At 44.7% G+C, this 22362-nt stretch overlaps 1 protein-coding gene and 1 non-coding gene across 2 annotated transcripts; both read right to left on the bottom strand.

Annotated features, from left to right (window-relative positions):
* Window positions 1-478: 478 nt before the first annotated feature.
* On the bottom strand, window positions 479-21397 carry CCNB2 (cyclin B2). Its single transcript, XM_049905963.1, has 9 exons — window positions 21233-21397; window positions 18803-18931; window positions 18340-18453; window positions 9884-10054; window positions 9624-9782; window positions 7828-8064; window positions 7368-7508; window positions 1732-1842; window positions 479-710 (listed from the first exon to the last, which is right to left on the bottom strand). The coding sequence occupies exons 1-9, from the start codon at window positions 21254-21256 to the stop codon at window positions 600-602; spliced, it is 1197 nt and encodes a 398-aa protein (XP_049761920.1). The 5' UTR covers window positions 21257-21397; the 3' UTR covers window positions 479-599.
* LOC126057411 (small nucleolar RNA SNORA11) lies at window positions 4300-4426 on the bottom strand. The gene has a single exon (XR_007512501.1). It is a non-coding gene; the product is annotated as a small nucleolar RNA SNORA11 (small nucleolar RNA).
* Window positions 21398-22362: the final 965 nt, after the last annotated feature.

The raw sequence follows: 22362 nt of genomic DNA, 5'->3' as shown, positions 1-22362 counted from the left end.
ATGTAAGAATTAGGGAGCAATCAAGTAAGTTCAAGAAAGAGAAATGGTTATCCTTCCATTTTCAACTGTGTAATGAATCAACCCTCTTACATTCAAGAAGTCTAGGGATGAGTTAGTGTTCACTGAAGCCAAGTTCTTGGAGCCCTGGTGGCACAGCGGTTCAGAGCTTGGCTGCTAATCAAAAGGTCGGCAGTTCAAATCCACCAGGTGCTCCTCGGAAACCCTATGGGGCAGTTCTACCCTGCCCTATACGGTCACCATGAGTCAGAATAGGCTAGATGGCAGTGGTTTTTTTGGTTTGGAAGCCAAGTTCTAGTTTTTCCATTTGAGAAATGGTAGGGAGGTCTTCCCTAAAGCCACAAAGGCAACAATGTATGTGCTATTCACGATAGCTAAAAAAAAAAAAATTAGTCAAAGCAAACTGACACTGATTTCTTCATGGAGAGTGCACAAATGAAAAAGCACGGAATACCTTAAGAAAAATCAATAGCTTTATTTTTCCTTAATATACATTTAGAAAGTAGGTCTCAGAAAGGTTTCGTGGAACAGACCCAAGGACTATGTACAAAGTGAAGAGTTGCCAGCCTGAGCCCCGCAGCCTATGGCTTTCCCATCAGTGGTGAGGCCAGGTCTTTGACAGCCGTGGAGTTCAGCTGAGGAATCGCACTGATCTTCAGAAGTTTGCTGCTTGCGTATTTATTCTTGATGGCCTGCGGAAGTTGTCGGCGGTTAGCAGGCGTCAGGACTCCCAGCTTCTACCTCCCTCATTCCTAGTCTAACTGACAAGTATCTAGGCAAGACCCATATCTCCAGACAGCCCTAACATGCTCCTCCTGTTTCCGTCACACCTGCTAAAGAATGAGGCCCATGAGGTAACACAGGTGATGAGGGAGCCAATGACTTCAAGGTCCAAGGAGGCTTCCAGTCATAATAAGCTAGCAGAGATGGGGGATGTGTGCAACATACCACAGTGCCCTCAGGGCAGAACAGGCCGGGACTGGCAGCAACAATGGACAACAAAAGCGAGTGGCAGCTAGTGCCTAGCAGATGGCAGACAACACCTCAGCACTGAGAGCACGTGATATTAACACCATAGTGTGCTAAACCATGCTCACGCTACAAGTAAGAAAGCAAGTCACACGTGCAGGCGGGCAGCACTCAAGGCTCTTCTGTGGCACAAATGCTGCTCTTTGTCACCAAGCCCTGTATTTGGTGCCACACAAGCACAGGACAGAACCAAGTCTCCTCTGACTCCTCCCTCAGGAAGGTCACAGAGAGACAGACACCAGGCCCAGGATGCTTCCTGAAAGGGCCTCCCCCCTCCCTCTTCACCATGCTCACTAGGCAGGTGGCTTTTAGGCTCTGTCCCAAAAGACCCTGGATGAGGCCCTGAGTGATACAACCCAACATTATACCCAAGACTTCCACACAGCCATCCGATCGCAGGCCAACCAGCCTTCCCTGCTTGCGGAGCAGTCGCCCAGGAAGCTGGTATGAGAACGCGGCATATACAGAGAATGGCTGACCGGCTGATGACACCATCAGCCCACCGACTCTGTTTCAAAGGAATCTGGGCTGGCCAGTATGCTCCATCCCCTGCTGTATTAGGAAGATATAAACAACCTGTACTAAAAGAGGCTCCCACATAAGCCATAATGTATTTGCAGGAAAACACACACGCACAGCCCACGGTCCAGTGCTTTCCACAGCTGGAGAGAAAGCAGTACTTACGATGAACTTCGTTAAGTTCTCATTTACTTTCACCACGTTTTTGGCCATGTGCTGCATGACCTCCAGCACCTCCTTCTCCGTGTAGCCGGTGTAATATTCCTGCTTTAAACTCTGGGACACAAGCAAAGAGAAGATGACGTGGTTGGAGGACACTCTGCACACGCAGACGTTACTTACGCAGAAGTTGTAAAGGAGTATTCTCACCTCCTGGAATTCAAACACAACTTTAGCCGCCACCGTGGTGCCAGCAAAGCTAACACAGCCAGGTCTGTTCTGGCGCTGAGACAGGGCTAAACTAAGACACTCTGAGGCTCCTGGCTAAGTCAAGCGTCAAAGGCTTTTTTTTAAAAAAAAAAAGAAGAAGAAGGTTGCACAGAATGTTGTTGCTGGGTGCCATTGAGTTGATCCTGACTCATAACTACCCCATGTTGACAGAACAGAACGGCCCCATAGGGTTTTCTTGGCTGTGATCTTTACAGGAGCCCAACACCAGGTCTTCTCCTGCGGAGCTGCTGGGTGGGTTTGAACCGCCAACCTTTTGGTTAGCAGCTGAGCATTTGCACCACCAGGGCTCCTTGCACAGGTATACAGGGTACTTCAAGTAATCAATCTTTCCTGCCCACCTTTATGACATCACTGAAAAAGAATGAAGACAGGACAGAGTGAAAACCAAGTCAAACAAAAACGCCGCCTGTTCCGTGCTGGCAAAGGCCTGGGACCAGCCCATCCCTCGTGTCCCTCCGTCAGGGTCCTGCCCAGCAGCGCTGTCAGGGAGGTCCAGCCCCAGACTTCCCACTGCTGGTCAGGGGAGAGGCTCAGGATGCAGAACCAAACTGCACCACAGGAGCAATCTTCCACGTGCAGACCATGACCACCTTGCATAGTCAGGCACCAAAGAACAGGGAGAACCCAGAGAAGCCACTCCGCCCAGCCTTGTGACCTGCCCTCCCCAAAGAAGGAAATTCCAGCAAAAGGACCACTGTTGACTGATAAGACTTACCACATATCAAGATACATAACCTGGCTTTATTTAAGAGTTACGTGGTACAATTTCAAAGCTAAAACATATTCCTTTTGTATGTACGGTACAAACTTCTTGTAATTGAACGGGAAAATAAATCTCAATTTATTTTAATTCTAAAATAATTTGAAAGAAAAAAAGAAATAACACACAACCACTGGTATTCTGGAATCAGCTCCCAGAAAGCCGGGAAGCCTCTTGTTAACCGGTTCAACAGCCCAAGCAGTGGGCTGAGGAGTAACATGGCGAAAGTGAGCCATCAGCCCCAGGGCCGTGGACCACTAGTGGCTTTTCTGCCTGAAACTTACTATTTTTAAAATTTTCAAATACAGAAAAATTTAAAGAATAAGATAAAGAACACAGAATGAATATCTGTATATCCCATCAGTCAGTACTTTAAAAATTTTTATTTTATTGCGGTAGGATACATATAGCAAAGCATCTGCCATTTCCGCCATTTTTATGTGTCCACTTCAGTGGCATCTGTTACTTCACTGTGCTGTAAAACCGTCAACACGATCCACTTCCAAATTTTCCCATCATCCTTAGCAGAAACAAGTACTTCCCCATTTACCAGTCTCGCCGACCCTGGAAACCACTAATACACTTTAGTCTATGTATCTGCTGTTTTAGACATTTCATATAAGTGGGATCACACAATACTTGTCTTCTTGGGTCTGGCTTTTCTCACTCAGCATATTTTCATGGTTTGTCCATGTCATAGCACGTATGAGAACTTCATGTCTATTTACGACTGAGTGGTATTCCATGGGATGTATATACATTTTGTTTATCCACTCTCAGCTATTGATGGGCATTTGGGGTGTTCCCACCTTTGGGCCGTTGTGAATAAAGCTGCTGTGAACATTGGTGCCCAAGTGTCTGCCGACGTCCCTGCTTTCAAGCCTTTTGGGCATATACCTAGGAGCGGAATTGCTGGGTCATATAGTAATTCTGTTTAACTTTTTGAGGAACTGCCAAATTGTTTTACAATTATTAACGGTTCGCTATTTTCTATCTCCGCTCCATGTATACATACGTGCACACTTCTTGCCGAAATGTTTGAAAATAACATGTCACTCCTCAGTGTTTCAGTAAGCATTTTCCTACCTATCCACAATACCATTGTCACAGAAGAAAACTGTTGATGATTCTGTATCATCTAGTATATGATCCATATTCAAATTTCCCCAATTACTCCAGAAATGGTTTTTGGGAAATTTTTTTTAGATCCAGGATAAACTCAAGGTACACGCAGTACTTCTGGTTGTTGTGTCCTTAGTCTCTTAAAACCACCTCCGCTTTTTCAGTACCTGACACTGACTTTTTTGAAGCACCCAGGCCAGTGATGTTTAGAATGTCCCGTACTTTGGCTTTGTCTGGTTGTTTCCTCATTTCAATCATTTTTTTTCCCTTGAAAAGAGAGGTTCACCCATGGCTCATGCATGGACTGGCAACCTCTCCAACTGAATGCTGCAGTTTTTCCTCCAATAGTGAGTCCTCTCCTACTGGCCCTACCCAGCAGCAACCTGGAGGTGCAGGAAGACCTGTGTGGGCGTTGTTCATAGGAAGGCCATGAGCTGTGTGCCCCTTGTCACAATGAGCCCAGATTCCTCTTGGGTGTGTTATAAACAGAGAAGCCACTCTTGAGGCCCCCTGCTCTGAGTACACCCGCTACACGGGGAGTAATGCATACTCCTTACTGCATCAGAAGGCAGGCACATCAAGTCCGTGATCTCACTACTGGTGATGCCCACCTCAACCGCGAGCTTAAGGACGTAACTGCCAGAGTTCTCCACTTTAAAGGTACGGTTGTCTTTGGAATTAGTATGTATTTGTGGGGTGATATTTTGAGACCATTGGAATCTTGTTTCCCAGAATTATTTCACCTAATGATTTCGGCATCCATTAACGATCCTTGCTTCAATCAATTATTATATTGGAGGTTAAAAAACAATGAGTTTCTAACTATCGTTCTTTTTACAGGCAGTCCCCAGATTACAAAGGAGTTCTGTTCCTAAATCTGTCTTTAAGTCCAATTTGTATGTACGTCAGAACAGTTAGATACAGTTCGTATCTAACGTCAGTTAGTCAAATGTTTGTCTTTAGTATATAGTGTACCTTTTTATGCATAAAAAACATGAAAGAAACACTTGCCAATACACTAAAATATGTTTAGTATAATAATAATAATGTTTAATGTTTTGATGCATGTCACAAAGTAGCACCTGTTTGTTATTACGAACCACTGTATGTACCTTGAATCTTGAATATAAAAGGCTCTACAGGGCTGGTTCGTAAGTATGGTGCCACGTTAAGTCAGCCTTCCGTTTGTGACCCAGGGACTGCCTGTACGTTAATTTGCAGGCATTCTACTTAAAACAAAACAAAAAAAAGCCTCCCTGTTTATTCATTAAAGACTTGGATTTTTTTTTTTCTTTCTTCTTTCATTTTTTTAAATGTTGTCATTTTTCTTTTTGATGCTCAAATTAAACCAAATGTGGCTGGCAAGAGCCTCTTCAAGCCATTTCCCATGTCCTTTTGCATGACCCCATTAGTCTTTGAGAAGCTCTTGCTTTCTGGCACAAGCTGTTCTGGAACCAGCCACTTCTCTAAGAAGCCCTGGTTCCTTGTGGGTAACAGGGCTTGGTACCCAAGATCTGGACACCGGGTATGTTCACTGTTACTGGGTTGTCATTGCTTCTAGACTCTTTCTTGTGAGTTTACTGACTGTTCCAAATGATACTTATTATAAGGGTTCTTCCTTTTGTTTTTCAATTTTTTTTTAAATATTTTATCTCATAGTGAAAATTTTAATCTTTAATAACTGGAATACATTTATTTGCTTTATCCTACAATAGACATAAAAGAATTTTAGAATTGCAATGCCGTATTACTATTAACAATAGACCTACTAAGTAAACTTCAAGTGCCTGTACCTTTTTTGTTCCTTTGTTTCGTCTAACTTTGTATCTCTCTAGGAATGCACAGTCAGAATGCTGTGTTCAAAGCCCATTTGAAAACAGGCACTCAAACAAATAGTCGTACAAAAGGCCAATGTACAAAAGGCCACAACACACGGCATGATTCCACTTGTATGAAATATCCGGCACAGGAAAACCCAGAAAGATGGACACAAAGCAGGCTGGTGGTTGCCAGGGGCAGGGAGGGTGGAACGGGGAGAATCTGCTTCATTCTGAGGTGATGAAAACGTTTTGGGGCGTGACAGAGGTGGTGGTTATAAGACACTGTGAATGTAATAAATGCCACCCACTGAGGCACCCACTTGAAAATGATTCATTTTTGTTATGCAAATTGCACCTCCATAAAAACAAACAAAAAAAAGTTATTTGAATTCTTTCCTCTTATTCTGTTACCAACTTGATACCAGTCACTTTGTTTCTGTTTAATTCCATTTTAAGGTTTACATAAAACATTTCTATTGCTCAAAAGTCAAAATTATATAAAAAGTTACAATCAGGAGTTCTGCTCCCATCCTTAAACTTCCGCCCTATCCCCACCCACCCAAATACGTACCCGTTTTCATTAATTTCTGGTTCATTTTCCCTTCTTTCTTACACAAAATGCAAAATCCCGTGTACACTTGTGCAGGAAGCCAGTACCACCGTGGCCCCTGGCAACCTTGGATGTATCTACTCAGGCTGTGTGGACACATGGGCACTTGTGCAGGAAACCAGTCCCACTGTGGCCCCTGGTAACCTTGCATGTATCTACACAGGCGGTGCAGGCACACGGGCACAGACTTGAAGCACAGTTAACCTGTCCTGGCAAAACGCTCTGTGATCCTCCTGAACTAGGAGAGGACAGCAGGCCTGGAGAAGCTGTCTTGAACTACCTCCCACTCTCCTTCCGAAGTCTCCTGGGAGGTGTCATGAGGCAGTTACTCATAGAAGAGAGCCCTGCCACTCTCAGAACTGCAGAATATAAAACCCCTTGGCTGCAGTCTTGAATTGGCTCCAGTCTTGATTTGGCTCCTCAGCAAGAAAACATCCCACAACATCAGGTCCCCCCTTTTTTCGGTATGGTCTCTGGTATGAGACAAGGGCCAGGGAGCAGGCACTTTATCTGCTCTACCGGTGGTTCACTGCATCTTTACCGGCCGAGTAAGTCAAGCCTCAGCCGTGCCTTGTCTTGTGTGCTTCATGACTTGTTTCGTTTAACAGAATATACCAGAAATCACACCATTTCAGTTCTTAGTGGCCTTCCTCATTCTTTTTACAGCTCTACACTACATTTGGAAACCCTGGTGACATAGTGGTTAAGAGCTACAGCTACTAACCAAGAGGTCAGCAGTTCAAGTCCACCAGGCACTCCTTGGAAACCCTATGGGGCAGTTGTACTCTCGTCCTATTGGGTCACTACGAGTCGGAATCAACTCAACGGCAATGGGTTTGGTTTGGTTTTTTCATACTATGTTTGGGTGCCGTGGTGCACTCGATGAGTCTCATGTGGAAAGACATCTGGATTCTTCCAAGCAGCTTTCTTTCAGCACTTTGGACAAGTGCTTCAAGGATAGCATTGTGGAAATGCTAAGTCCTTTCATATCAAGAGGACCTAAACTATAACTTAATTTCTTCTTAAATCCACCACTCACCCATTTTCCTTGGTCTAGAACCTTCTGAGACAAGCAGGAAGCGGCCGCTGCTACCTTAGAAGGGTGGTAATGCACCATGTCGTAGTCAATGAGAGTCAGCTCCATCAAATACTTGGCTAAAGTGTGCTGTTCAACATCAACCTATGAAAGAACAGCCAGGGACTGTAAGAATCACAACTGTTACTACCGTCTTGCAAAATTCTGGGTGGCGGTCTAGGAACTCAGATCCAGTTAACCTCCTCATTCCTCACAAGCACAGCTCTACTGCGCAGTATATCACAGACACAGAGCGTGAGGTCTTTTCTCCTAAGACGTGATGAGACAAGCATTAGGACTTGTCTATGGGATGCTTCCTGCAAGTTCATAAGCTTCCGTTCAATTAAGTGCATGTAAGTCGATGCTTCTGGGACGAGACATCAAACAGCAAAATAAAGTTTCCCACAAAGTTGGAAGCACTTACCTCCCCAGCCTTCGATGCCCGCCTTAAGAAGTGTAGGGGCAAGGGTCGACCCAACTCAAATTTCAAGTCTTTCAAAATTAGAGTTTCCATTTCTCGGATTTGGGAGCTGGTATAAGCATTGTCTGTGATATAAACGAAGTCTTCAATGTTTGGAGAAAACATCTCCTCATACTTGGAAGCCAAGAGCAGAGCTGTAATCCCAACCAGCTGAAGCTTCTTACGAGAGACAGGATGAATCTAATGGAAGCAAAAATATGTCAGAAGTCACACCTAAAAAGAGGGGTGCTTCTTTGGATGCAGCGCGATGAGAAGGAACCAAGCCTTTGAGAACTGCATATCGTCTGCTCATGCCTGTCTTCAGGGTAGGAGACCTGAATAGGGAGTGCCACCAGCTGCCAGGGCAAGTGTCCTTCACTAAGTACTATGTGCCAGGCACAGTGCTAAGACTAACACATTAGCCCATCAAATTCTCACAAAAACCCTAGGAAGTACATATCTTTATTCCCATTTACAAAAAGGTGGCCTAACAAGAGATTCAGAAGCCAGCCACGATCACTCAGTTATTGGGTAATGAAGATGAGGCATGAACCCAAGCCTGACAACCAAGCTCCCAGTCACTGCCCTGCCCCCATCACCCTGATGTGTCTGTGGCAGCCCTGAATTGGTATTCAAGGTGGTCTGAACAGAAACGAGGCCAAACAAAATAGCAGAAATTTAATGGATGCCCAGGGGCTTTTTTTTTAGGGGCAGAGAAGGGGGTGGCTTAAAGTTTTCCTTAATCCGCACCAAAAGTACATTCATTCAGCGTGAAGAATCTTCCAATAATGCTTCGGAGTCAGGGTATACCTCTCCAACTAGGGAAGACACGTTTCCCTTAATTTCCTTTAGCTAAGGCTTTGCTCTTCTTGCCTCAACTCTCATTACTGAAAACCCACCTAAAATATTACCGTGCTATGCTGCCCAACGAGGAGGCAGTGAAAACCACTGAACTTATATGATTATTTGGGGTTTTGCCATCCCTCAAGGTCATTATTATAAACATAATTACGATATTACTATACTGTTTGGGCAGAACCTGTGCTTTACCTGAACCCACATCACGAATGTTGATCTAAAACAAATAAGTCCTCATCAGCAGGGCTGTCATTTATGGGGGTCACACACCAGTGGTTCACATCTTAGCAGCTGATGAATATTTTAAAGACCACTTCTGCCTCTCAGTTTATTTTCTCACATTCTTCTTTCCTTTATGCCTCACATTCTCAGCCGACCGCACACACACACACACACACACACACACTCACTCTCTCTCTCTCTCTCTTATTTAATTCTGCCTCCTCCTTCTCACTGCTATAGCTATCCAATACCAGAGCTGGCTGGAACCTCTGAGGTTATCTAGCCATACTCCTTTTCCAGGTGAGAAAACTTAACCCTAAAGAGTACCAAACTCTGGAAACTGCAAGCAGTCCTGGAAAAGCAGGGTCCGAAGGACTTTCAGCCCATTTGATGGTATGTTGCCTTTGTCTGATGAATGACTGTGGTGACGCAGTATTTCCCCTCCAGCTTTTTTTTAGCAGGTTGCAGTAACAAAAATATCCAGCATTGGTCAGCCTCACCAAAGGCAAGGCTTGTCACTCTTCCACGACTTCCCTTTTTAGCACCTGAAGATCTTGGGCTTCTCATAAAGCGGCTTTGGGTCTTTCCTTCAGATGTACCTCACCTTAGCTTTCTATCCCCAAAGCATAAGTGCAGTGTTTGCTGAGCTGCTGGCGTGAAGCTTCTCCGGCCCCGCCTACCTGTAAAAAGCGGTCCATAATGGCAATGCACATGTACAGCGTCTCCTGCAGAAGCCTGAACTTGGAGTGGACTTGCACCAGCCAGTCCACCAGAATGGCGCGCATGCGTCCGTTGATGTCACTTCCATCTAAAAAACGTGGGCTTATGGACTGCAGAACCTGTCAGTGGAGTTAAAAATTTTAAAAGCTGAGCTCATTCTCTTTCCAACCGTGTGGTAAACTCCACGCTGCTGGTGCAACCAAAACACAGACCCGCTCACCTCAAGCTGCCTTAGATACTGATAGATGTCCTTAACGTAGTCACTGCAGAGCTGAGGGTTCTCCCCATCTTCATTGTCGATGTCTTCGATCTTGCAGAGCAAGGCGTCAGAGAAAGCTTGGCACAGATTCTCTTCCTTCATGGAGACATCCTCAAGCGGGGGAGACGTACCCTGTGCCAACACATTAAACACCTGCATTACCCCTGCCTTAGAAGTAGCCTCAATGGCAAATATGTGTGGGGCCAACTGGCTTAAAGACCAGCATCATCTACATGGCACAGTGGTTAAGGGCTTAGCTGCTAGGCCATCTAAGATGCATCAATTGGTCTCAACGCACCTGGACCAAAGGTGCATGAAAAGCACCAAGGACACAAGGTGATTATGAGCCCAAAAGACAGAAGGTGCCACATAAACCAGAGAGTTCATCAACCTGAGACCAGAAGAAATGGATGGTACCTGGCTACAACCGATGATTGCCCTGACAGGGAACACAACAGAGAACCCTTGAGGGAGCAGAAGAGCAGTGGGATGCAGACCCCAAACTCTTGGAAAAAGATCAGACTTAATGGTCTGACTGAGACTAGAAGGATCCTGGTGGTCATGGTCCCCAGACCTTCTGTTAGCCCAAGACAGGAGCCATTCCCAAAGCCAACTCTTCAGACAGGGATTGAACTGGACAATGGAATAGAAAAAGATGCTGGTGAAGAATGGGCTTCTTGGATCAAGTAGACACTTGAGACTATGCTGGTATCTCCTATCTGGAGGGGAGATGAGAAGGCAGAGGGGATTGGAAGCTGGCGGAATGGACGTGAAAAGAGAGTGGTGGGAAGGAGTGGGCTGTCTCATCAGGGGGAGAGCAATTAAGAGTATATAGCAAGGTGTATATAAATTTTTGTATGAGAGGCTGGCTTGATTTGTAAACTTTCACTTAAAGCACAATAAAAATTTTTTTAAAAAAGAGCTCAGCTGCTAACCAAAAGGTCAGCAGTTCAAATCCTTGGAAACTTTATGGGCAGTTCTACTCTGCCCTATAGGGTCACTGTGAGCCAGGATCAACTTGATGGCAACGAGTATGGTTTGGTTTTTTGGGTTAAAGCCAAAACCAATAAATATCAAATAAAAGGTAAATACCTCAAGATACAATAGATGAAGTTTTAAAGAAATATTCCTGTTTAAAACCCTCTAATTTCACTCTAGGAACCCTGGGTGGCACAAACTGTTAAGTGCTCAACTACTAGCTGAAAGTTTGGTGGTTCCAACTCACCCAGAGGCACCTCGGAAGACAGGCCTGGTGATCTGCTTCCAAAAGGTCACACCTTGAAAACCGCTGTGAGCTGGAATCAACTTGGGGGCAACTACCAACATCAACTTCACTCTAAATAAAAACCTGAGTCCTCACAATGGCGTACAGACCGCCCTTTTCCTCTCTGAACCACCTCCTGCTCCTCCCCCCTTGGCTCCTCCACTCCATCCTCCTGGGCTTCTGCCTGCCTTGCATAAGCAGGCTGTGTCTATAGGAATGCTCTTGCCCCCCTATCCACGTGGGTACACCCCCACCACCTTCAAGTTTTGCTTCAATGTTATCTTTCAGTGAGGTCTATCCTGACTTTCTATTTAAAATTACAGCCTGGCTCGTCTCACTCCCCTCCCATACACATGTCCAATCTCTCTTACTAGTGCTTTTTTTCCCCACAGAATATATAACTTTCTAATATACTGTGGAGCCCTGGTGGTGCAGCGGTTAAAAAGCTCGGCTGCTAACGAAAAGTTTGGCAGTTCGAACCCACCAGCTGTTCCTTGGAAATCTTACGGGGCAGTTCTACTCTGTTTCATAGGGTCACTATGAGATGGAATTGACTTGACGGCAACAGGTTTAGTTTTTGTTTTAATATACTATAGAATTTACTTATGTGTTACGTTTATTGTTTATTTTCTATTTACTTCTGCTAGAATGTAAGCTCCCTAAACTAACATTTATTACAATTGGTTTGGTCCACTAAGATATCTCAGACACCTATTACTCCCCGACACAGAGCAGGCGATTGATAAATACCTACTGAATGAAAAAAACATAACCATCTGGGTCAGAGATTACCAAACGCTCGTTCTGCTCTGCATGTGCGAAGTTTTCTTCTCTCCAACTAATTTATTCTAAATTGAGAAACTGGCAACTAAGAAGCAGAAAAGCACATTCCATTCTATGAATAAAGCAGGAGGAGCAATAAATACTGAGCAAGTGTACCACCCAGTATTTAATTTTCTTATGCTTACTGGGTGACTGTTTATAAAAATCACAGAAATTAAAAATTCAGAAGTCAGTTAAAAACGAGTATTCAGTACTGAAGCATAAATAAAGCGTTACTCTTAAAAAGAATCCCGAGTGCTTCTCAAAGTGAAACTAACAGGACTGCTAGGCTATGAAGAACAGAGACTGAGGTAATAAAACATAAAATCAAAGAGAAGCCTATATGATAAAACATATAAACAATTTAAATCTACATTAAAGCTCAATGATTACAGTTCCCAGGGTTAGGGAAGGATACAACAAACTTTAAAAAACAGCTCAAAACATTATCTTCCCCCTGAAATCCATGGCCCTAAACTGACAGGTGAACAGGAGGTATGCAGACCATTTAGTCAAGAATCCGAGAACCTCAAGGGGCTGGAGTCAATGAGAAGAACTATACGAGAAACTGGAGAGAAACCTGGATCAGGTGCCCAGGGAGGGAAAGACCTGGAGGTGGATGAGTAGGCAAATGAGGCCCACGCAAAGTGCCAGGGGCAGCTAAGAAATACAGGCAACTCAGAGAGCTGCAAGCTGGTTTGGTTTGGTAGAAGCACAGCACGTGAGGTGTGAGAAGGTGGGCTGGAAAAGTGAGCAAGAACCTCGCTAAAGAGTGTGGATTTTATCCAAAGGTGAAGTGAAACCACTGAAGGAATTCAGCAGGGATGAATGGAATCAGATGTGCCTTTTAAGAAGCTGCTGGAGCTCCAGTTTAAGGAAACCTTTTTCAAGGAAAAGCGTTAGCCCCTTCCCCAGGCAGGGAGGTCAGTACCAGGAAGCCTGGCTGAAGGAGGCAGAGATGATGGGCACACCTTCCAGCTGAGAGGTTTATCAGCGTTCTGCTCTGAAGTGAACCTGAGTGTAGCCAGATCCCAAAGCCTCCGGGACCAGACAGGACACTGGCTCTGGCTCTTAACTTGCATGTTGGTGAAATAATTCCTTCTGGACTCTAACATAACTGCACTATTCTAAGACTCTCTCCAAGGTTCTGCTCGTCTGCTCAGGTAGTTCCCAAGGCCTTGGGCCAACCACGCAGCCCTCTGTCCAGTGTCTGCTGTGAGCGAGGTTAAAAACCACACCAGCTAGCTGACCGGCACAAACTTTGGGTTTTGTTTTGGGCGGGGGTGTGTGTGTGTGAAAATATACATAACAGAATACACACCATCTCAATAATTTCTACATGTACAATTCACTGTCACAAACTTCTGAAGGGCAAAAGTGGTCTGAGAAATAAAAACCTTCAAACTAGATTAACAAATGAGCAAGGCGGGTTACAGGGGCCAGGTCAAGAGCCAGAAACAATGAGGCTGTGAGATTCTGCCTCATTTGGGGATGAGCTGGGCAGAGTGTGCGTAAAGCTCCTGAAGTTCTCGCAGTAACAAGGCTGCCCAGTGGACTGAGCTGTGTCCACTGAGAGGGAGGAGCTGTATTCACATGCAAATGTACAGTAGCAACATGGAGTTTTGATAAAACATAGAGTTCCTTCATTGACTAAATTTATGATAGATTAATGATGTCAATGAAGTGCCACAGGAAAGGACCGTGAGAAAACTGGGTTCCACCACGACGACTCATTATCTGTACTGGGAAGCCTGTATGCGTGGACACGTTGGTGTTGTTAGTTCCCACAGAGCTGGCTCTGACTCACGGCGACCCCAAGTACAACAAAACAAGGATAGACAGACAGACAGATAGATACAGAGAGACAGATACACAGGCACACACAAAATCTAGAGAGGTAAATCCAGTCATGTCATGAGCTTCGGGGAAAGGAACAGAATGGAATTCTGGAGGTAGGAGGGTAGTAAAAATGAACTGACGTCTTGTTCTGTGTACTCCATGGACTTCGTATTGCTATGTTTTATGACTATGTATTTCTTATGTAATTAAAACTAAGAATCGCTTTTATATTAATGTGAACAGTTGTGTTTATTCCCCTTTTATATATAGTTTTTGCATGAGGGAAAGTTAGGCCACAAAACATTCTTGTGTTTGAATAATGACTATCATTGAATTTGATGATTAAATCAAATCTATAAACTTCAAAATTCATCAGGGTTTCTAGCTGCCACTCCCCAGCACATCTCCTAGGCTCATGTCTATCTCTGTAATGCTGTTATAACGCATTTCTTTACTCCTTCAGTCCCCAACCTGACTGGGAGCTATCTGAAGGCAGAGTAGGTGGTTTACTCGACTTGTTGTCCCAGAGTCCAGAAAACAAGTGGTCAGTAAAAAGCCTCTTCCTCCTTTCAAAACAGTCGCTCATGAGTCAACAAAAACAATTTGTTTTCTTCAAAAGTTGCAGGAAACAAGCTGCTGGGAATAACTGTAAATGGCTGGAACTCCTTCAGGGTCTCAGCCAGGGCCCTTGGAGATTCAGTTTCTTCATCCTCTACAAAGAAAGGGTAGTGTGATTTCCTTTAGAAGCCTGGGAACATCTGCTTTCAGGGATACGTGGCTTATGTCACAATCTTTCCAGAGCTTAATAATGTTGTTGCCAACTGCTGTGCTTAACAGGCATCTCCACAGCTCCTGGGACCGGCTGTGAAGGAGCAGCGACGACTGCAGATAGTTGTTGGTGGTGCTATTGAGTCGGTTTTGACTCATGGAGACCCCATGTGACAGAGGAGAATGGCCCCATAGAGCTTTCTGGGCTGTAACCTTTACAGAAGCAGACTGTCAGGTCTTTCTCGGGCAGAGCAGCTGGGTGGGTTCCTACCACTAGCCATTAGGTTAGCAGCTATGCTCTTAACCGTTGCACCACCAGGGCTCCTTTCTGCAGACAGAGCAGGTGACAACGAAAAACCCAGAGGGCTCACCTCGGTGACCAGGAGATAGGCAGGCAGAGGGGCTCACCTGCCAGGAAGGGGCTCTACCTTATTCTCTTCTGTGCTGTGTTCCCCAGGGAGAAGTGTATTTGAATTGAAAATGACTGTTGTTTATTAATCCCTGATGTCTTCTACAACTTAGAATATCCAATGAAGTGATTTTCATATGAACTGAGTTAAAAAAAAATAGTGGCTGTAGAGTAGATTCCAGCTCACAGGAAACCTACAGGGTTTCCAAGGGTTTCCATAGGGTTTCCAAGGCTGTAATCTTTACAGGAGCAAAGTGACACACCTTTCTCCCACACACAGCGGCTGGTGGGTTTGAATCACTGACCTTCTAGTTAGCAGCCAAGTGCTTAACCATTGTGCCACCAGGGCTGAGTTACAGGTCCATAATTCTTTACCTGAAACACCATGGCCTCAGTCATGAGTCTTACATGAACTTGGGTCTCAGTTTTGTCAGGAATCTAGAGAAAAAGGAGTCAGCCAAGGAGAGGCAGAGTGAAAAGGAGAAAAAGGAGTCAGCAAGAAGATGTGGAGTGAAGGGAACCCAGGAAGAGTAGAGGTCACAGGAGTAAACTATTTCTTCATTTTGTTTTTTTGGTTCTTTGTTTCGTTTGTTTTCTCCTTCTCTGATTCTAACAGTAATATGAAACTATAGTAAGAAGTTTGAAAATTTTAAGGAAGAAATTAAATCTTGAAGCCCAACACAATACTCGAAAATAACAACCATCAATATTTTGCATGTAAATGCAGTTTTATTATTTTTTTTAGACACTACCTGCCTTTATTTTAACAGATCCCTGGCATTTATGATTTAACATTCAGAGTTTGAATAAATGCACCATTTTAAAAGCAAATCTGTGTTGCAACCTGTACATGCTGTGTTGCAACCTGATTTTTCCACTTCATGTTACACACATTTCCACGTTTAAATGTTCTATGAAAACATATTTATGGTTGCACAGTATTCCATTAAATTGATTTAACTCATCTCCTATTATAGCACATTTCTCTGCTACATAAGAGATATCCATTATAGCACTATTTTAAAAAAGTCCTTACTATACCTCTGATCATTTTAAAAACAGATTTACTGGGTACGAGGGATAACCATTTGAAACATCCTGCTAAACTGTCCTAAAATATGGGCAGAACCACATTCAGACAATTACGCACATAAAATGCAGCAGAATTGTTAAGGGGCCAAGGTCTGAAAACCTGCCTTGGGGGTTGTTATCTATGGGGTCACTGGAAATCTTCAAGGGAGGGTCCCCTCTGAAAGCCTGTTTATAAAGAGCAGGCTGCTTTTAGCCTTCGCCTGTGTGGAAGCCACCTGAGCCGCCCCTCCCACAGATGCCACTGGCACATTCCAGTTGCATTTTCGGGTTAATATCCCTCTGTCACCTTGACAAATCTAAGCAAGATGAGACACGTTCCCCAAAACTACTTCCCTCCCCAACTTCCCTATTTTTCAGTAATTTATTCTCTAAATAGTTTCTTAAATATACAAGTGCTTATGGGGCCTCACTCTTATACCCCAAGCAACACATCCAAATTATTCCGTCTAAAACCCTGGGATGACATCCCTGAGAGGAGTGCAGTACATCTCAACCCAGTCAGTGCTGCTCTTAGCATCCACACAGACACTGCACTAAGGACACTCACGGGGGGAGGGCTGGGTTAGCTCAGACCCTAATCAACTCTGCATGGGCAACTGCAGCCTCCTCCCTGGCCTCCCCCTTCCCTGGCCTCTCTTCACTGTGCTCATTTCTCCCCTTCTCAAAACTTTTCACTGGTTCCTACTGCCTGTCTTAGCTACCCAGTGCTGCTATTAACAGAAGTGCCACAAGAGGGTGGCTTTAACAAACAGAAACCTATTTTCTCACATTTTGGAGGCTAGAAGTCTGAATTCAGGGTGCTCTACGGAAAGGCTTTCTCTGTCAGCTCCCAGGGAAGGTCATTGTCTCTCTTCCTTGGCTCCGTGGTGATCTCCATGTGGCATGGCATCTATCTTCCCCCATCTCTACTTGCTTTTCTGTCCTAATCTGCTCTTTTTACATCTCATAGGTGATGACTGGCTAAACCCCTACCCAAGTGGGATGACAGCCACAGATTAGGGTTAGGATTCAGAACAGATACTCTCAGAGGACACAGTTCAATCCACAACACTGCCTCAGAGGATAAAACCCAAACTCCAAGGCCCTTAGGTCCCACTGTAACCTTCTTCCCAACTCATCTTCTGCTTACACACACAGGTCTTCTGACCCAAATCAGAGCTGCCGCTTCCTTGCCCAAAGGACATGATACAGGCCTATTTCCATCTTGGTGCCTTTATTCTTGTTATTGCTTTGTCCCCCCAAAAAGACACTCTTTCCTATCAGCTTCTTCTTATCCCGAAAATCCCACTTAGGCCACGACATTCCATTCCGTCCCTCAGTGCTCTCTCCCACCTGTCCTATCAGCTTCTCCCTATCCTTAAAATCCCACTTAGATGACGACATTCCCCGACCACTCCATCCCTTGGTGCTCTCTCCCTCCAGTAGGTACAGCTTCCAAAGGATTGCGCTTACATCAGCCCAGTCATTACACATTCACCCACATGCTGCCAAGGGGCATCCAGCATCATTGTCTAAGATCACTAATTCAAGATATCTCTTACTCAGCCTAAACATCATTGGATACATACAGTAAGTGCTCAATATATTTATTCCCTAAATACATCCCAATGTTCCATATGTGAAATTTTCAAACATACTAAAGTATATATTCTTTAAACTGGAAAGAGTGGAGTAGCTATTGTATTCTCAGCACCAGCACCAGCACCAGCACCAGCACCAGCACCAGCACCCGTCTCATAGTAATTGCACAGGATCTTCTGAACGAATGCACACATGAGCCTGAACACGGTGGAAGGTGAACAAGCTGACGGATCCATTAGCATTCTAATTCCAACTGAGCGAACCAGTCACACAGACTATAACTTATAAATACAGAATTCTGACATTCCGTTGTTCTTACATGAGTTTGGGTCTAAGACCTCAGAGCTTCCAAAGCCTCTGTAGGGAAGCTCATCCTTGTAGTGGATTATTGTAATAAAGCTCACCACACTGCACTCTGAGAACACTGCATTTACCTGGACGTGAAGGCAATTAGCTTTGCCATTCAAGGTTATAATATTAAATTAAGGTACCACCACTAAAATGTATACGTATTCATTTCCTACACTTTTGCTTCAAAGAAGAATGTGTTTCAAAAGTTATAGTAATGACAAAGGCATTCTTTCAGTTTAGCTAAAAAGTGGCTACTTCACAAACTATGTTAGTAAATTCAGAACTTCCTACCTTTGGAGCCAACATTTCCATCTGTACTGGTTTCACAGAAGCAGTAGGTTTTACTTGTTTGTTGACATTTTTCGTTTTGGTGGCTTGAGCAGGTACTTTGGCGTTCTGAGCTTTCTACAAGGAAAGAGACGTGAATAGGGCAAGCTGGCAAGTTTTGTCCCTCAGTGCTATACAGGATCAGCCCTGCATGTACACATACAGTTCTATACAGGATCAGCCCTGCATGCACACAGAGTGCTAGACAGACTCAGCCCTGCATGCACACACAGAGTGCTAGACAGACTCAGCCCTGCATGCACACAGAGTGCTAGACAGAATCAGCCCTGCATGCACACACAGACTGCTAGACAGAATCAGTCCTCCATGCACACATACAGTTCTATACAGAATCAGCCCTGCATGCACACAGACTGCTATACAGAATCAGCTCCACATGCACATGTAGTGCCATCATGGTAGTTACCTTAGCTATTTGCGCTGTTCTGGTTGTAACTCTATTTCCAATTTCTTCTAAAACTGCCCGTCTAATAGTCACATGGCTCTTTGTTTTAGAATTAATTCCTCTGTCAATGTTTTCCAAATCATTGGACACCTAAAAAAAGAAAAATTAAGGAAGAGTTTAGACAATTTAAAATACTTTGCTAAGTCAGATAGCCAAATTCATAATAGTTTTGGGAAAGGTGAATATGCTCAGATCTATCTGAAAGAGGGAAAGATACATTTTAGGCCTAAAAACGCTAACTGTGATTGATACCAAACCAAAAACCAAACCCAGTGCCGTCGAGTCAATTCCGACGCATAGCGACCCTATAGGACAGAGTAGAACTGCCCCATAGAGTTTCCAGGGAGTGCCTGGTGGATTTGAACTGCTGATCCCTTTGGTTAGAAGCCGTTGCACTTAACCACTACACCACCAGGGTTTCCTGTGATTGATAACACCACTCTAAATTAGGCAAATCACTCATCTACTTTATCTGTAATAAAGACCCTTCCCTCACCTTGCAAAGGTATTTTGAGTATTCCCGCAAGCCTCTAAGAAAAACTTTAAAACTTCACAGGTAAAGGACTATTTTTCACACAGCACCCATCACTTAGTAGAGAGCCCGTAAATTTGGCATCTATTTTAAAGCCTTCCTTTACAGAAACTGAGAGCAAGTGCAGTGAGGACACAATATTAAAAAAGCTGTAACAGGCCTGGCTGTTTAAAATCTAGACATCTAAAACCTAAACTAGCTTCGACTCTTGTGCCATTCTAGAAATAAGACAAGCTCCCTTAGACATGATAGTCCATTTAAATGAGCTTGCCATTGAACAGAATCTCTTATATTAAGGATGCTTGGAAAGGAAATAATTTTCTAGGGTAAAGCAGTTTTAGTTCTCAAATTTAGGGAAGGTTGGAATTGCAGGAAAGAAAAACTGTTAGTTGATCTTAACTTGCTTCAGACAGAAAATGCTTAGCAACAAAACTTGCTAGGAAAAGTAATTCATACAAAAAGGTTTACATTATAGAACTGATGAACATTTCTTGAGAAAGAACAGCATATTCTATCCCTAAGAGTTGTGGGGTCCTCATCCTAAAAAGGAAACCCAGGTGGACTGGTGGTTAAGAGCTCGGCTGCTAAGCCTAAAAAAATCTATCAACATAACAGGGGGTTTGAGTGGAAAAAAAAAAAAAAAAATTTTTTTTTTTTTTTTTTTTTTTTACTAGGATAGACAGAGGGGAGGGGGAAAACTCTTGAACAGAAATAACTTGACAATTAAAGAACTTTATGCGATAGAAAAAAATTACTCATCAGTTTGACTCAGATCCACAAAGGGACATGAACTGAATACTGAACGTATTTAAAAAAAAAAAAAAAAAACCTGTTGCCAGTTGATTCCAACTCATAGCCACCCTACAGGACAGAGTATAATTGCCCCGTAGAGTTTCCAAGGAGTGGCTGGTGGATTCCAACCGCTGACCTTTCAATTAGCAGCTGAACTCTTAACCACTACGCCACTAGGGTTTTCTGAATGTATTCAAGCTATTTAAAGTCACACTGTACAATATTTCCAGCAGCAATTATCTATTAAAAAAAAAAGTTTGAAAGTTTAATGTTCGTGGGTTGAAGCCTAGTGATATGACTAAGTTTAAATTCATTTGGAAGGAAAAACTGACAGCTTTTAACTAGCCTTTTAGCTAGAACATGGAATGCAGGTGTGTCAGGGCCCTCTCGTTTTCAGCACAGGAAAACTAGGTTCAGATACCATTCAAGCCCACAGGAAATATATCCAAAAATTGTAACATTTTTATTTTTGCAAACCTGAAATAAATTAACTTGAATCCTTTTCTCTCAGGCTGCCATATTGGTACAAATTATATGTAAAATCTCTATTGCACGTGAGTGAAAGAATTTTCTTAAAAGGACAAGCCCAAACATTAGTGCACTAGGCTAGGAAGACTTAGGGTGCAGAAATAATGGGGAAATTCAAACAAAAGAAAACATGCCATGACTGTTGATAACCAAACACTCAGAGCCTTTACTGTCTGGAATTCCCTCCAGTCCTTCTCCTCCCCGCCCCCACAACAGAGCCCTAAGCTGGCAGGGTGCTGGGAAAAGGGAAGGACCCCCCAGATTTGCATGGGGGTCCTCTCAACCAACAAAGAGCACCTGGGATCGCTCGCTGCGTGCAGCCTGGGCTGGCTGGCTAGCCAGGCTGCAGTCCCCACGCGCCCCCCTCCACCTCGACGCCCTCGGGCACGGAGAGTCGGAGCACGGAGGTGGATCCGAGGCGGACCCAGGCGGGGAGAGGCGGCGTGGTGCGGGCGAGGCTGGCAGCATGGGGGAAGCAGAGGAGGTGAGGGGCTGCGGGCGAGGCCCCGGCCCGTGCGAGGGTGGCGGGGCCCACTCACCGTCGGGCGTCGGAGCAGCGCCATTAGGGACCGGGAAGGCGAGGTGACAGCCCGGGCCGGGGTCACGGCGCGCTGGAGGGGCACAAGCTTCGGGGCGCCGTTAGGGTCGCTTTCCTGCCCTACCGAGGCTCCTTCCGCGACGTCGCCCAGCTCCACGATTCAAACGCCGCGCCGCCCGCGCGCCATTGGGCGGCCTTACGCACAGCGCTTGCCTGCCATTGGCTGAGCCAGAGGCACTCACGCACGCTGATTGGCTGACTTTCCCTAGCCCCGTTTGGTTGTCATAACAACCGGTTGTTTTTTCTGCCTGCTGTCTTTTTTAAAAATCCTGGCCTCTAAGAAAAACAAACAGGAAATGTCTCGTTTGGGAAAGCAGACGCAGGACGCCTTCCCAGAATTTCGACGCGCGCTCACCCACAGATCGGTCTCGACGTTTGTTCTGGGTGGACGGAAGTGGGTTCTGGGGAGCAGCGCGGAAACACCCTTTCTGACCTTTGCTCCCTCCCGGATATGTCAGCGGTTGCTTAGCTCGCTTGCCCTGGGCCACGGGCTGCAGTGTTAGGGGGTGAGACTCAAACGTATGCTAACGGAGCGGGTATCCTGGCGTATACTCAGAAACTAAGATTCCCGGGAGAGGCGAAAACGGGTAAACGTGACTTGTGTGCCTCGTGATGAATGTTTGCCCCAGGCACAGTGTTTGGTACGTGATCGGTGCTCGCTAAATACTCATCGGATAAACAATACCAAGACGTGAAGATTTAAAATGGGACAGTGTGCCTGCCCCAAGCCTTGAGCAGCAAATTGAACAGTATTAAGATTGCCCTGAAAAGCGAAGAGGTGGACGGGGACATGGGTGATTAAGGCCTTTACAGGGAAAGGAGGAGGAAGGGGGCGAGGACGAAGGTCCAAAGCTCACAGTAAAGGCAGTGGAATGGCCAGGTTATCAGGCTCAGCTTAGGAACTTGAGCAAACTTTCCATCATTCCTACTTCATTCTACTCTTTAAAAATTAGTTTACTTATCCGGTACACGGGTACTAACAATCAGCTTGGTGAGATAAGCCTTTTACTGTGAAGGTTAAATTCTTTCCCTGGCTCCATCCTCTCTTGGCTGTAGGGCTGCTGACATTTC

Source organism: Elephas maximus, chromosome 13 (assembly GCF_024166365.1).
Source record: "Elephas maximus indicus isolate mEleMax1 chromosome 13, mEleMax1 primary haplotype, whole genome shotgun sequence".
Taxonomy (NCBI): Eukaryota; Metazoa; Chordata; class Mammalia; order Proboscidea; family Elephantidae; genus Elephas; species Elephas maximus.
Note: the sequence above shows the minus strand (reverse complement) of the source record. Positions and strands in the feature narration are given on the sequence as shown.